At 38.4% G+C, this 17,013-nt stretch overlaps 1 protein-coding gene across 4 annotated transcripts; it reads left to right on the top strand.

Moving 5' to 3' along the window:
- Positions 1-641: 641 nt before the first annotated feature.
- LOC114524986 (mucin-5AC-like) lies at positions 642-15,817 on the top strand. 4 transcript variants are annotated; one of them, XM_028546246.1, is made up of 8 exons: positions 642-4,257; positions 4,626-4,719; positions 9,168-9,198; positions 9,330-13,563; positions 13,711-14,033; positions 14,258-14,442; positions 14,801-14,988; positions 15,323-15,817. In XM_028546246.1, exons 2-8 carry the CDS (start codon positions 4,654-4,656, stop codon positions 15,369-15,371), a joined length of 5,076 nt encoding a protein of 1,691 aa, XP_028402047.1. In that variant the 5' UTR covers positions 642-4,257; positions 4,626-4,653; the 3' UTR covers positions 15,372-15,817. The 4 variants fall into 4 exon arrangements, with proteins under 4 accessions (XP_028402047.1, XP_028402046.1, XP_028402045.1 ...); XM_028546245.1 differs by having other exon boundaries at positions 9,330-13,728; positions 13,765-14,033; XM_028546244.1 differs by having other exon boundaries at positions 9,360-14,033.
- The last annotated feature ends 1,196 nt before the right edge of the window (positions 15,818-17,013 follow it).

Genomic DNA, 17,013 nt, shown 5'->3' with positions numbered 1-17,013 from the left:
CAACACTATGCAGTCGCGTCCCACATTTGTGACAAAACGATGCTTCAGCCACACATTTTCCACCACAGGATGAACAAAACATAACGACATAAAATTATCATAAAATACCGCTCATTTGAATGAAATACGTGTAATTGTTATAGCCAGTATAGTAGAAGAAATAATGAACAGCCGGCGCATGGCTCGTAATATGAGATGACCCGATGACCCCAGTGTTTCCACATCCAAATTTAAGAAATCCTTCTTTTGAAAATTTCAAAAATTTAATGTGTGTTTGAAAACTTAAAGTTTGTTTGAAAACTTAAAGTGTGTTTGAAAACTTAAAGTGTGTTGGAAAACTTAAAGTGTGTTTGAAAACTTAAAGTGTGTTTGAAAACTTAAAGTGTGTTAGAAAATTTAAAGTGTGTTGGAAAACTTAAAGTGTGTTAGAAAATTTAAAGTGTGTTGGAAAATTTAAAGTGTGTTGGAAAACTTAAAGTGTGTTTAAACATTTTCAAAGTGTGTTGCACATATTTAAAGTGCGTTTGAAAACATGTAAAGTGCCTTTCGAAATATTTAAATTGTGTTTGGAATTTTTGTGGATTGGTATTTACGTATTTATATGGGTGGCCCCTGTGATATTTTAGATAGGGCCAGGATATTTTAGAAGTGTTTCAAAGCATCAGTGATTTTCCAGCAATCAGAACAATTAGTTATAACATTTCTCCTAAATTCAAGAAATTCCTGACCTAAATGCATATAGGACATGGCACCATTAGTGATTAGTGTGAATTCATATTTAGTTTCCCGTGCATTCCTACAACTATTCCTATAACTATTCCTATAATTTGCGATCTTCATTAAAGTCATGCAAAGAAATTATATTGTACATTTCTGTATTGTTATAAAAGAAAATACTATCGAGTATGTTAAAACAAGTTCACATGTTCTTTTGATTTCTAACTGATACGTATTCTGCAATATAAAAGCTTATCATACACATCTGCCAGACTGCCAACTGTAAAATGACCATTTTAACTGATTTGTGACACAATGTTATGAATGCAGACGATTCGCTCACAATCTTTAAATCTTCAATATAAGAGAAGGTATTTTGGGTATTTCAGCTGTCTTATCAAAATTTTGTCGGTCTCCACATCACATGGTGCTTCCCCCCAAAACGCGCATAAATAAGCGGGACTCAAATTTGATGTTTTGGCAAGTATAGACTGTTCCAATGAGCTTGACTGAATACTGATACAGCGGCGGTGTCGCTAAAGACGACGCGGAACGTTTCGTTTTTCGAGTGTTAGATTAATTAATAAGCTAAATGTTTCATATCTCCAACTCTGAGGATGATTCTAAAAAAGTATAGATAGACTCAGACTTTTGGCGCCTATTTGACTGTGTAATTGTAACTGTACCCGGTTCTAGCGCTGTATAGGCCGAATATATGAATAACACAGTTGTTCCAAACAAATTATCTAAATACCACAGAAACGCGCATGTCGAAGTGGAGCGAGAAATGTGTTGACATTTTGATTGAAGCAGATATTTTTGCAATTGAGCTTTTTAGAGATAATTTACAACGCTTCTGCATTTCGCATCAACCACGGCCAACTACTTATCAGCTACTGATTTTATTGTGTGCCGACAGTGGTGATTTCCGAAAGAATGCGTGTCTCTAATTTTAGACTGTGATGCCTTACGGCTTTTTGCAGTTTCCTGAAAGTACATTTTATCAACATCACTTATATTCATATTTGAACTAATTGATTTGTTTTGGCCAAATTACCAGCCATGTTCATGTTTTCTATATGACAGTTTAACATTAACAGCCCTAAAATCATGTACCGCAAAAGTTGTTCACAACGAACGCGTCGGGTCCTTTGAACTTTCCTTGGCTTTGCTATACAAGCGGGTGATACAACTGATAAACCAGACTGGCAAGGTCCCAACAACTAACTTGATCGGTTAAGAATCATCAGACAGTTTTTTTACTTCTTTCTGCATTATGTTGAAATTATTTGTTCTTAATTATTTGTTGTAATTTCTTTTTCCCGAAGGTGTATTTACTTCGTATATAAGTTATAGTCTAGAGGAATAATTAGTTAACAGTATTAAAGTCAGACTAAGACTAAGTACGAGGACGTCGAGGAGACTCGAAGTTTCCAACGTTTGCTCCATCCGACTGTAGGGGAATTTACATCAAAGAAATTTGGCAAGCGCATAAAGCTTTAAATTGCAGTATAGATGACTGATTCAGTGATTGCTTCTAATATATAACTCCTGATAAGGTTATTAGACTTTTCACATTTTGGTGAATTTGTATCAACGTTATTTGCGAATACATTTCTTTAATTGTACGTTCATCAAAAATCTAAAGGAAAGAACCAGTTTATTGCTCTCCCGCTTTATAAATATATAAGGTGGACCATTTATCGCACATATTTGTTGACGGAAGCGGCTATCGTTTGTCTACTAATGTGTCGTGTGACCTGCCTTTCATGTTAAACCGGGAAGTTAGGGGTGGCCTTACTTCATTATGATCACCTTAGACTTGGTATAAGGAATTTGGCAATCGTTCAAAAGAAATCAAGGAAGACTTAGCTTGTAAAAGCAAGACATTTACTCACATTGCCCACTAAACTTGCACATATATATTTGTAGCACTCTTTCTACCACTAGATATAGCTATCTTGCATGCAGTGACCTTCACGGCTATGCCAAAGAAATGTTTATCTGAACAATATAAATGTCAAAACAAATTCCGAAAAATAAGATCTTGCATGAGTATCTAAAATATGGATTAGAAAAGAATTAGTTTTTCAGTCTGATGCTGAATTTGAAAAAATAAAGGAATATCACAACTCGTGTCTATATATGCTCTTTTAAAACTTTCGGCTGGCACTGGTTCCTAAACAATACATAAACTTGCAATTTTTTTTTATTTTAGTGTAAACGACAAATCATATCAGTTTTGATATTTGAGAACTGCAGTTGCCGAATTCCTTGAATCACCAAATAAGTTCTTGGAAATTAAGTTGTGCATTCAGCTGGCGGTAATATGCCACTATCTTATAAGGTCATGTCTGGGAATCTCCTGAGAGTGACTAGCTCTTTCTTTATAGCTTTGCATGACATGATAAGCTTACAAGTTTAATCTCCATCATCCAGGCTGCCCTTCCTACTTAGATAGTATCAGCAAACCCTGTCTTGTCTGATGGTTATTTCAATAAAAACCTTTTTAAAAATGTCATATATGGTTAGGGCGAGTTGCCTGTGGTATACTGATTGATGAATTTTTTACTTTGTGTTCATTTCGTGATATATCGCTTAATGAACTCAATGGTATGTTGTTGATTTTACCTACTATTGCTATACATGTGTTCAAGACTAACGTTCCAGCAGGTGTTTTAATATATGACAGTACCAAAGTATAGGTAGTCCTATGAATTGTATGTAAAGAAAGGTTTTGAGATTGATAATTGTACTGTTCGTTGTTCATAGACCCTCAGAAGTCAGATCTGTTGGTTAAAAAATATGTATAGGTTAAAAACTTGTGCCTATTGGCGGTTTCGACCACCAGTCCCAGCGTCTACTCAAAACGCTTGGGCCTAAAGTATATAGAAATATAGTCTTTATAGAAACAAAAACTGATACTTTGAAAATGTATGAATTTATAAACGAAGTTTCTCCCTACAGCTAGATTAGTCAACAGAATTCCGGGGTTGGGTCAGTTCTCAATTCAAAGGGAACAGGAAAACGTCCGAAGGAAACGAGATTACAACACATATAAAGTGGGTGCAGAATATATGTTACACTTTGTGTTACTAAATGTTTATACTGCGCCTTTGACCTAAGAAGGGGTAACGACAGCACCCATCTTTTGGCACGTCCGTTCATCTGTGTTTAATTGTATGCAACTTCCTGTGATTGGCTCGGCCATTTGTCTACATCATTTTCATTAATAAATAAATAGACAGGGGCTCAACCTTTGCTGACTTTGGCCGTGGGATTAGCCAAGCGCAAACTTAGGCCTACACTTGCCTCAACGCTTTCGGATTATTATTGCTGTCTTGAAAAAAAGGATAAATTTCTTACATTCAAAAAGAAACGCTGAATCGTTTGATGCGTCACTATCAATTGGAGTAACTGAAAGTCTGTTTCAAATAATTCTTGTATTGAAGCACCTGCAGGAGGCACTGAGTGAAGAATTGAACTGATCGAAGCCACCAGCGCAAAGAAGTGAAGGAAGATATCTGTGATTGTTTAAAGGTAACAATTTTTAAGTATCTATCACTGAAATATTGTTATTCATTATCTCTCCATCCAACTAAATGACGCAAAATTTTCACTTTAAATTTAAAACCGTGCCTGCGTATGATATGTATTCCGAAATATGTTGATCGACTAAATCGGACTAATGGTATTTTTTTAGTTAAACACATAACTAAAAGAGTCTCCAAAAAGGCCGGTATATTCATAACAATATGAAAGCATGTTTGTCTGACTTCCCTATATATCATCATGAAGATAGCTATATAGATCTTAGATGAGGTTAGATCGCTATAAGTTACCTACACAGAGCTAGTTTGGTGATAAGTTGACATGTAGCGGTAAACAAACAACTCTTATTGTTTTAGGCATTGCCCAAGTATATAAGCTGCACAAATGATGCTTTTGTTTTGGCTTGTAGTCACCGTCTTATTAGCCACGTCTAACGCGGAAAGACCACGGGTAAGTCAATGTTTTAATAAGTAAATCAGAGATACCCTGCAAGCTTTCTGCCCGGGATTCCAATGCGTCCAATTCCTTGCGTTACAAACGTCTAATGTGCAAATTCGCGCAAAGTAAACATGATGCGCAAACTGGCGATGCGGTCTTGGTAACCAGACTGCATAATTGGTTTAGTAAGAAAAACTTGTGTGATTCCAATTCTAAAAGTATTTCATAAATTTAATCATTTTTAAGTACCGCTTTCGTTGGAAAACTTTTTTATGATAATTTTCGGGACCTTTGACCTTTATGACATACACCTATAACACCTTACCATTGACTCAAGACCATTTCAAGATTTGATTGCTTATTTGTTTGTCGCGAATATTCAAGCATATTTATGACCAATGGAATTAGATAGGGGCGCACCCTTTTTAATCGTCTTGTACTGTGGCTTATTTCTTTCTCCGGCTCTGCTTGAAGCTTGAATACGCCACGCTTTTGTACGAAACTAATTGCATGAAGTGAAGATCAAAGCCTGTTCGAGTCTGTTTTCCAACCATATTTATCGCCGCAAAATGTGTAGTAATAGCGCAGGTAAAAATGCAGGTTTCCTCAGCATTCAGCTGGAACTAATGAGCCGTTGAAGTGAAGAAGTAAAATTCAATTCTTATATCGGCTTTTCTTTTCGAGATGCCAAATGGAATATTCGATCTTTTCAAAAAGCATTTAAATTCAAACATGGCAATATTTCCCACGCAGCAAAATTTGCATGCGACACATATCAATCCTAAAGATATCTGATGAGATAGTTATTATAGTTTGCATGTACGATCTAAAGCCGTGCTGGTTCTGCCATCATCAACACAGTGAATATGCAACGTAGTTATATGGTCTATTATAGAAACACTAGGTCACATGCAGTATTTTCCCATTTTTTAGGAATTTTCGGAAAATTACTAAAATGAAGGTGGTAAATAGCCGGGATAGAACCAATATCAATATTTTTTACCATTTTGAATCTCGTTAGACTCTCTACGTGACTACTGAAACGAAAATTTATAGTAGCTATGAATTCCCAGTAGCTACATTTTTGAAATTTTATGCCTTCGGGTGGGAAAATTGAGCCGGCGATGCACGAAAGTCTTGTTCAAATGAACAAGTCAAACAATTCCCGTGAAATTTCCATATCAATTATTTAGAGGGTTGTCGAGAATGGGTTGACTTTTCAACTTGTTTTAAGCAATTGTATGGTCGATTCATCGATCTGTTTTGTGTGTCAGGCTTCAGTTATGGCACGGTTAATAGAACTTATGGTAAATGAAAAAAAATAATGAAATACTTACGGAGTATCTGTATAAAGGTCTGTTCACACAATTTTGTTGGATCCAATTCATTTCTGATGGATGTTTTACTTTTATAGTCACTGTTTTGTTATGTATGTGCACAGATAAAGCCAGTGCACTTCATCAATAACTGACTATATTCCATACGTCAAAAGTGAATTGGATCCAACAAAATTGGATCGTGTGATTGGTGTGAACAGACCTTAAGAAAAGGAAGTTAGTTTTAATTTTGAGTGAATTCCAACCCAGAGTTATGCCATTTTAAATACCATGGGGCCATATCGATAGTGTGTATATACTATATCTTTTCTTTATCACTTGGACATTCTATATTTTTTCTTGGCCCCTGTCAATGTAGTCTTGTGGCATGTGCTTCATACGAGTGCCAAGGCTAAAGGGAAGATGTAAAAACCGCGAGTTTCCATTTATTTTGGTGGTGTCATGACACCACTCCCGTATTTGGCCTTCCGTAAGGGATTTAACAATAAGTGTTTTGAAATATCATCCGGACATGATGATATTTTGTTAATAGTCGACAGTCTAAAATTGTACGCATTAGAAAATTATCAACAGTCTTCGCATTCACTGGCAATGTCATGTGGGCATTAACCGGGATATTAATTAATGAGTTCGTGTGTTTAATCCATTAAATCGATTGTTATTCATTATGTTATAATATTAGCGTGTGAATATTACAAGTTTGTCGATTTTTTCCCATATTCGGTTAAAAATATTCGCTGCTTTTAATTACGTCATGATCAATGTCTGTACGGCTCTGAGAGGCTGATTGCTGAAGTGTGAAGTTGACTTCTCAAACCACATTGCAGCCTCGGCATATGCCCGTACATGAGCCTTTTAAGAAAACATTGTTGCAAAAACCTAAAGTCAATTTCCGTTTGTTATCGGCTTGCAAGCCTCATTTGACATCTCATACCGTTCGTGGCTTACATTTTTGATAGAGGCAGCTGGGTAACGCCCTTAATTTCCGAGGATGCCGCTCTCTTATCGCAAATGAAGCCTTTGCAGTCTTTTTGCTCGGCCAAGTTTAACATTTACAAAAAGAAAATGCATCAAGGCCCTCAAAACGACATTTGATCTCTGGATGGGAATTTATACCCAACAATGAAACAAACCGGCGTATACTTTGCAATGTAAACCCACACAGGGTGTTTGTTATTTTTGGCATGTGTGAAATACAACGCGCCTGCCATGTTATATTATGATAGCTAGTGTAACATAAATACAGTAAAAGACAGTTGAAGTACTGCAATATAATAGAGTAAAATATGAATATAACGAAGAAAATTTGATGATTTCTACCGGTTATAGAATGACATATTACAATTAAAATTTCTAGACTGAGCTAGTTCGTCGTTTTAAGCAAACATACGTGTACTTATATAAAACTCAGTTACAACAATACGACCTTAGGTGCATGCGTGACGTGGGTTGCATAAATAGATACATTCAAAATTAATCAAATAGTTGCATAAAGGAATATTACCCATGATAATATTGTTAAAGCTAAGCTATCGAAACTATAATCAATGTTAGTTTGATGTCGAAGCATGTATATTTTCCTATTAACTTTGTCATCATTTCTTAGCTCGGTCTTGCATGTCCATTTACCTTATGAGATTGGGCTTTTTAAGAGGTTTTATATGGGTTGTTTGATCTACTTGTCCAATGAAAAAGTTAAAGTACACATGCAGCATTTCATTGGGATTTTTATATTTATGTTGTCCATGAAACGAGAATCATGCTCTTAGAAAGAATCTGCACCTTCGTGGCTGTTAAAATTGACGAAGTGACGTCATTTGAGAGAATGAAACTGATCAGGTTTTTCTTTAACTTCGTGGCAAGTAATAACTTTATTAGCCTATTTGAAGAATTTGTACTTTAAAGAAACAACAATCCACGTTTCGAGACGTACGGAAAAAACTCGTGCTGTTAGCCACATGTGTCCCGGCATGAATTCCAGCAACTTTTCATGGCAGAAATGTTAGCACTAACTATACCTGCTCGTGCAACAAGTAAAGAACACTTATTAAATATACAATTATGGAAATACGACATGCAAAAGTTTAAGTTGTTGCGTTAATTTTACAGCTAGACCTATATCGGTGCTATATAGCTGCATGTATGAAATGCCATTCGTTTTTGTACTGCTGAGTCTACGGCACAAGCAATGTTTGCACATTAATAGGTCTAAGATGACAAATTAAGTCGATTTATAAAACGCACCAAATAGTTCGGATCCTGTGGGTGTAGGTTAAGAAAACATGTCATTTTTTAACATACCGAAATTTCATCAGTAATTTCATAAGCACGAGTCAGTCGAACGTAAGATAAAATAAGGTAACGCAGTTGATGTGATAGCAATCGGTGATTATTAATCGAAACCATCCACCACACCTATTATAATTCCATCTGCATACTTGTTTGTCCCGATGCACTGTATCTGACACCCCAGGCCTGTCGTCAATACTATTCGTCCTCTCCCTTAAGTGATTTGACTATCCGGCGAAATGTTTGATCTTACATGCGGCAAGCTTTGCCTTTGAAGATGACTTTTGTTTCATCAAAACTTGTAATCAATCTTTGCGTTACTCTTTCGATTTATTCGCACGCCGCGAAGCGAAAACTGAAACGGGCAATGTAATCTGCGAGTGGAAAAGTCGCTGTGACAAAGTTGGATCGATTTTTTTTTAGTTCGCGCAAACTGGAATGGGCTTTAGTGGCAGATGGTGTTATAATTGTTACCTTTATCACTAGATATACTGAAGAATTAATGTTTGTAACTTGGCACGTTTTTCGCAGGACGCAAAGCGAAAACCGAAGAACAGCAGTATGATCGGTTGGCGAAACAGTTTGATTCCTTTCCACAGTTTTCGAACTTTACTGAGTTTTACAACAGGTTTCAGTAGGCCACAGTTACCCACACATCAAACGATATCCAGCTTTGCGCCGCGAATTTTTATAATATAGCAGCGAATATCATCACCACGTCTATAAATATCTAGAAAGAGTTAAAAGTTGTTTGAGGTAAAAACTGTATAGTTTATAGAGAAAAAACAATTTTCTGTTATTTTAATAATGAAAGTTAGTTTTTTATTCTTTTAGTCCTCTGTCAGAAATGGAAGATCGTCATCAGGTAAGTACATTCTGCCGAGTCTATACGCCGCTGAAACTGACAACTAGTTGAATACAAAAATGAAATATATAATAGCCTTTGTATTTTTCTACAATCTGGATAATCTTAGTTTTCTTCATTACACATTGTAGATTCAATCCCAACCTTTTCATTTGGTTCAGGATTAGAGAAATCAACTATATCTACAACAACATCAGGTGCGCCGACTACTGCGACTAGTATTCTACCTAATTCCGTAATTGGCGCAATAACCAATGACCCAACCGATGCACCAACAGACAATAAAACTCATGGGCCGACTGGTGAAATAACTGATGATGGACTGACTGATTCCTCTAAGAGAGTTTTAAGCGATGAGCTAACTAATGTGAAAACAAATAGAACAACGGATGGACCAACAGTTGGGAGAACTAATGCACCAACCGAAAGAAGAACAGGTGCATCGACTGATAGACGTACCGATACACCGACTGTGAAGCCAACTGATACATCATCTGATGGAAGGACTGATCTAGTGAATGAAAAGTCTAATGACGTAACAACTGATACAATTACCGATAGGCTAATTGTTGCATCAACTGATGCTTCAACTGATGCTTCAACTGATGGTCCAACAGCTGCTTCAACTGTTGCTTCAACTCATGCTCCAACTGATGCTTCGACTGATGATTCAACTGTTGCTCCAACTGATGCTTCAACTGATTCTTCAGCTGATGCTCCAACTCATTCTTCAACTGATGCCCCAACTGATGCTTTGACTGTCCTTTCGACTGTTGCTTCGACTGTCGCTTCAACTAACACTTTAACAGAGGCTCCAACTGATGCCACAACTGATGCTTCAACTTATGCTCCAACTGAAGGGTCAGCTGATTTTCCAACTGATGCTCCAACTGATGCTTCAACTGATGCTTCAACTGATGCTCCAACTGAAGCTTCAACTGATAATCCAACTGAAACTGCAACTGATGCTTCAACTGATGCTTCAACTGATGCTTCAACTGATGCTCCAACTGAAGCTTCAACTGATAATCCAACTGAAGCTGCAACTGATGCATCAACTGATGCTTCAACTGATGCTTCAACTAATGCTCCAACAGAGGCTTCAACTAAAGCTTCAACTGATGCTCCAACTGATGCTTCAACTGATGTTCCAACTAAAGCTCCAACTGATGCTCCAACTGAAGCTCAAACTGAAGCTTCAACTGATGCTTCAACTGATGCTCCAACTGAAGCTGCAACTGATGCTTCAACTGATGTTCCAACTGAAGCTCCAACTGATGCTTCAACTGATGCTTCAACTGATGCTTCAACTGATGCTTCAACTGATGCTTCAACTGATGCTTCAACTGATGCTTCAACTGATGCTCCAACAGAGGCTTCAACTAAAGCTCCAACTGATGCTTCAACTGATGCTCCAACTGATGCTTCAACTGAAGCTCCAACTGATGCTTCAACTGATGCTTCAACTGATGCTTCAACTGATGCTTCAACTGATGCTTCAACTGATGCTCCAACTGATGATCCAACAGAGGCTTCAACTGATGCTCCAACAGAGGCTTCAACTGATTCTCCAACTGATGCTTCAACTGATGTTCCAACAGATACTTCAACTGATGCTCGAACTGAAGGGTCAGCTGATGTTCCAACTGATGCTTCAACTGATGCTCCAACTGGTGCTTCAACTGATGTTTCAACCGAAGCTCCAACTGATGCTTCAACTGATGCTTCAACTGATGCTTCAACAGATGCTCCAACAGAGGCTTCCACTGATGCTCCAACTGATGCTTCAACTGATGCTCCAACTGATGCTTCAACTAATGCTTCCACTGATGCTCCAACTGATGCTTCAACAGAGGCTTCAACTGAAGCTCCAACTGGTGCTTCAAGTGACGCTCCAACTGATGCATCAACTGATGCTCCAACTGATGCTTCAACCGATGCTCCAACTGATACTTCAACTGATGCTTTAACTGATGCTTCAACAGAGGCTTTAACTGATGCTCCAACTGATGCTTCAACTGATACTTCAACTGATGCTTCAACTGATGCTTCAACAGAAGCTTTAACTGAAGCTCCAACTGATGCTTCAACTGAAGCTCCAACTGATGCTTCAACTGAAGCTCCAACTGACGCTTCAACTGATGCTTCAACTGATGCTTCAACAGATGCTTCAACTGATGCTTCAACTGATGCTCCAACAGATGTTTCAACTGAAGCTCCAACAGAGGCTTCAACTGATGCTTCAACTGATGCTTCAACTGATGCTTCAACTGATGCTTCAACTGATGCTCCAACTGATTCTTCAACTGATACTTCAACTAATGCTGCAACTGATGGTGCAACTGATGCTTCAACTGATGGTGCAACTGATGCTTCAACTGATGCTCTAACTGATGCTTCAACTGATGCTCTAACAGAGGCTTCAGCTGAAGCTCCAACTTATGCGTCAACTGACGCTCCAACAGATGCTTTAACTGTTGCTTCAACTGTTGCATCAACTGATGCTTCAACCGATGCTTCGACTGATGCTTCAACTGATGCTTCAACTTATGCTTCAACTGGTGGTCCAACTGATGCTTCAACTGATGGTCCAACTAATGCTTCAACTGGTGGTCCAACTGATGCTTCAACTGTTGGTCCAACTGATGCTTCAACTGATGGTCCAACTAATGCTTCAACTGGTGGTCAGACTCATGCTTCAACTGTTGGTCCAACTGATGCTTTAACTGGTGGTCCAACTCATGTTTTAACTGGTGGTATTACTCATGCTTCAACGGGTGGTCTAACTCATGTTTCAACTGGTGGTCCAACTCATGCTTCAACTGATGCTTCAACAGATGCTTCAACTGATGGTCCAACAGATGCTTCAACTGTTGCTTCAACTGATGCTTCAACTGATGGTGCAACTGATGCTTCAACTGATGCTTCAACTTATGCTCCAACTGATGCTTCAACTGAAGCTCCAATCAATGCTTCAACTGAAGCTCCAACTGATGCTTCAACTGATGCTCCAACTCAGGCTTCAACTGATTCTTCAACTGATGCTCCAACTGATGTTGTAACTGATGCTGCAACTGATGCTTCAACTGATGCTTCGACTGACGTTCCAACTGATGCTCCAACTGATGCCTCAACTGATGCTCCAACTGATGCTGCAACTAATGCTGCAACTGATGCTGCAACTGATGCTTCAACTGATGCTCCAACTGATGCTGCAACTGATGCTGCAACTGATGCTGCAACTGATGCTGCAACTGATGCTTCAACTGATGCTTCGACTGACGTTCCAACTGATGCTCCAACTGATGCCCCAACTGATGCTCCAACTGATGCTTCAACTGATGCTTCAACTGTTGTTGCAACTGATGCTTCAACTGATGCCTTAACTGATGCTCCAACTGATGCTGCAACTAATGCTGCAACTGATGCTGCAACTGATGCTTCAACTGATGCTGCAACTGATGCTTCGACTGACGTTCCAACTGATGCTCCAACTGATGCCCCAACTGATGCTCCAACTGATGCTTCAACTGATGCTTCAACTGATGCTGCAACTGATGCTTCAACTGATGCCCCAACTGATGCTGCAACTGATGCTGCAACTGATGCTTCAACTGATGCTTCGACTGACGTTCCAACTGATGCTTCAACTGATGTTCCAACTGATGCTACAACTGATACTTTAACTGATGCTTCAACTGATGGTCCAACTGTTGCTTCAACTGATGGTCGAACTGATGCTTCAACTAATGGTCCAACTGATGCTTCAACTGATGGTCGAACTGATGCTTCAACTCATGCTTCAACTGATGGTCGAACTGATGTTTCAACTAAAGGTCCAACTGATGCTTCAACTGATGCTCCAACTGATGCTACAACTGATACTTTAACTGATGCTTCAACTGATGGTGCAACTGATGCTTCAACTAATGGTCCAACTGATGCTTCAACTGATGCTTCAACTGTTGCTTCAACTGATGCTTCAACTGATACTTCAACTGATGCTTCAACTGATGGTCCAACTGATGGTCCAACTGATGCTTCAACTGATGGTCCAACTGATGCTTCAACTTATACTTCAACTGATGCGTCAACTGACGCTCCGACTGATGCTTCGATTGTTGCTTCAACTGATGCTTCAACTGATACTCCAACTGATGTTTCCACGGTTGCTTCAACTGATGCTTCAACTGTTGCTTCAACTGATGCGCCAACGGATGCGCCAACAGATGCGCCAACTGATGTCTCAACTGATGCTTCAAGTGTTGCTTCAACTGTGGCATCAACTGATGTTTCAACTGATGCTCAACCAACAGAAGGGTCAGCTGATGTTCCAACTGAAGCGTCAACTCATGCTTCAACTGTTGCTTCCACTGATGTTTCAACTGATGCTTCAATTGATGCTTCAACTGTTGCTTCAACTGTTGCATCAACTGATGTTTCATCTGATGCTTCAAGTGATGCTCCACCAACAGAAGGGTCAGCTGATGTTCCAACTGAAACGTCAACTCATGCTTCAACTGTTGCTTCAACTGATGTTTCAACTGATGCTTCAACTGTTGCTTTAACTGTTGCTTCAACTGATGTTTCAACTGATGCTTCAACTGTTGCTTCAACTGATGCTTCAACTGAAGCGCCAACTGACGTTGTTACTGATGCTGCAACGGATGGGCCAACGAATGCACCCACAGAGACACCAACTGATCCACTCACACATGGGCCAACTGATGCGCGAACTGATGAGCGAACTGATGAGCCAACTGCTTTGCCGTCTTCAACTGACAATCAGGTGATTACACCCACTTTGCAACCTACGAAAGATATTCTTGGAACAGGTAAGCTTATGGTTTTTTAACATAGAGTCGGAGACTGGTTGCTTGGGCATCCTACAGATGGAATTCTTGAATATTGAGATTCATTTTTGGTGGCGTATTTCACAAAATTGCTTGACGAAGAATGTAAATCTCTTCACCGCACATGATTCACATGCACTGCCTTAGCTTGGAGCAAGAACCATCGTTTTTTCATTTCCAATTGTTAATTTTATTTCTTCTAATAGAAAATAAATATGGAAGATGTGTAGAGCCATCGAGAGTTCAGTTTGGTGATCGCTTCCTTGAATGGCTGGCAATCACTCACGCCGAAGAGCAAGCGAAGAAATCAGAAACTTTCGACGTCATGTCGTACACAGAACAGGTTCGCGCAAATGGCTTACAAGATTCTGAAATATCTGAACTTCAGACGGTATGTATGCTGTAGACTATTTGTCTTGAGAGAAGTATGATAACAAGCGAGTCACGTGAGAAAGAGAGAGAGAGAAAAAGAGTAAAATGCTAGTTTGAGGAAGACCCAATTAGGCTTGTCCATACCTCGAAATGCTTCCTCGCCGTACTAAGAATAATTGTAGAATTAACGAAGACAAGTTTCTTCATTTCTATCACTGTATTTTGTTCAAAATTTACGACATTTTCAGAATTTGTGCTGCGTTAATTTGCTGTCCAGTTGTCTACTGTGACGTGTCGGAAATGTTCACAAATGCAATATGAAAAAGTTGGTTGTGTGTCACAAAAGTATAACAATGCTCTCATGATAATTTTTGTAGTGGAAATTCGACGAACTTGATAGAAATAATGACGATGTTCTTGTAAACCGAGAATTGAAAGTTCTGAACGGTTTATTTGTCAAAGAGCCGTGTCTTTTTGGATTGCTAAACGGATGTGCGCAACGCAATGGAACTGGAATCTCCAGGGAAGAATGGGCGATATGTCTGAACGACTCTAGGACTAATCGGTTAGTGCAACAAATCGCATTTTGAAATTCATCTTATGCGGACTCAAAGCCTTGATCTATGGAAAATCTAGCCCGAATTAATCATTGGTATTCCTCTTGGCTACTGCATGCAATTTTTCGCTTCTTTAAAGCTTGGAGGGGTTTATTACGCAATGGCGTTTTCTAATGGCCTTGTTGCTTCAAAACCATTCAATTCGATCGATACCTGCATGTTAGATAGATGTAGAGTATGGACGATTATTTTGGGAGATCGTTTTATTAAAATTATCTGCTTTTCGTTTTCCCGTATCGGCTCTTCTTAAACCCTGTTAAGCTACACATATCTATTTTATAGGGGAACGCCTAGCGACAAGGAACTTCTTCGTCAATTTGGATATTTATAGTGACAAACCTTTACCTGGTTAAATTTGAGATGTTTGACAATGTTGTTGTGTCAAGAGTCAAGACGTATTGTATACGATTTAAATTAACTATTGGCTTTCCATTTTATCTATACTTTAGGTATATTATGTATTAGAGTCATTACCGCTTCCTTATACTACGCCTATAAATATACGTACTCCTCTTTACGAGTAGGTTTAGAGGGCGACCAGACGTTTGCGTTATTCATATCAGGTCGAATACGCGCGCTGCCAATCGTGGGCCCTGGAAAACCGTTGTGTGACTCGGAAAGTCTCATGAAGACAATTTAGCTACTCGCGTCCACCTTTTATACAACAACTTTACATTTATTTTCTTAAAAAAATGTATTTTAAACGTGGTTGAACGTTGAATTTACGTGCATGAAATTGTGATAAATAAATGTTTATATTTTAGTCAAAATTTTCAATAGAGATCAATTATCAAAATCAATGATGTTTTTACTGGATATTTCTCACTGTTCTTGTAAGATGCACACTAAGGATTGGCTGGTACCAGTTCTGCATGTGTTCAAAATATTGGCAGGATATTTTAAAATATTTTGATTTTAAAAGGTTTTGTATTTTTTCGCATAGTGGAGGTATGCAAGTTGTAATCTAACCCAATCTTGGCCTAACCCTCAAATGTCTTCAAACGTGAGGCGCGTTCAATTTAACTCCAGTCTTAAATTTAACTCTTATATCGTTTCAGGTACACTTCAATGGTAAACGGTTCAATGATTAACGTTGATTTTAATGAACCTGCGAATTTTTTTCAAAACGCTGATGAGTTCGTGATAAAACCGTAAAATATCTATGATTAATCAGTGAATGATTTACTGAAAATCCCCTGGATTGATTAGCTCTCTTGGGCACAGGGCTGAAACTAAAACGATAATTGCATGGGAGGGTGCTTATTCATATATTCAGTTCTGATTATATTCTGCTTGCGCATCGCAGTAATAATAATACAGTTATCTTTACTACTTTTCTACACAACCAAGCCACTTATGTTGACCACTGGGAACGTTAAGTAAAACAACCTTCCACAAACGATGTTCGCGGTACGTAGCCTTCAAACAATCTTCTACAATTGATGTTCTATAACTTTTCACTCAAGTAGTCTGCATGAGTAACCCGCACGGAATTAACTTATAATAAAATTATAATAACCTGTTATTTATTTCGTCATAATTATATACATCTGCGGTCGTAACCTGGCATTTCCTTACAATCATAGTTTATTATATTTGAACTTAACCTTTGTCTTAAACTTTAGCACAGTTTTAAATTTAGAAAAAGACTAGGCATGGAAGAAAAAATGGTGAAGGGATAGCGGGAAAAGCGATATGATACATTAAGCTGCGGTCACTGACACATGCACTGTTTACGTCATATACTATCAATTATTAACGCCCTATTTTCGTAATTATCCACAAGTACGACACTGTACTTCAAAATTCAAGTTGGAAACCACGAAAGAAGTTCCGCTCAATTCAAATATATTTGAAATAAACGAAATAGATGGCTAGAAAAACTACGGATATTAGTAAATAACCAGTGACATGCAGTGAAAAGGTGTCTTCAGTTTGTCGGTGTTCAAATATAATGAATCAAGTCAATCAAC

The sequence above is a fragment of the Dendronephthya gigantea genome, unplaced genomic scaffold, assembly GCF_004324835.1.
Source record: "Dendronephthya gigantea isolate DGI-Jeju-01 unplaced genomic scaffold, DenGig_1.0 000032F, whole genome shotgun sequence".
Lineage (NCBI taxonomy): Eukaryota > Metazoa > Cnidaria > Anthozoa > Malacalcyonacea > Nephtheidae > Dendronephthya > Dendronephthya gigantea.
Note: the sequence above shows the minus strand (reverse complement) of the source record. Positions and strands in the feature narration are given on the sequence as shown.

Coding starts and splice junctions, on each gene's coding strand:
- LOC114524986 (XM_028546243.1), top strand. CDS start 4,654: ATGATGCTTTTGTTTTGGCTTGTAGTCACCGTCTTATTAGCCACGTCT. Junction 9,199..9,329: donor AAATGGAAGATCGTCATCAG/GTAAGTACATTC, acceptor TACACATTGTAG/ATTCAATCCCAACCTTTTCA. Junction 14,034..14,257: donor GAAAGATATTCTTGGAACAG/GTAAGCTTATGG, acceptor TTCTTCTAATAG/AAAATAAATATGGAAGATGT.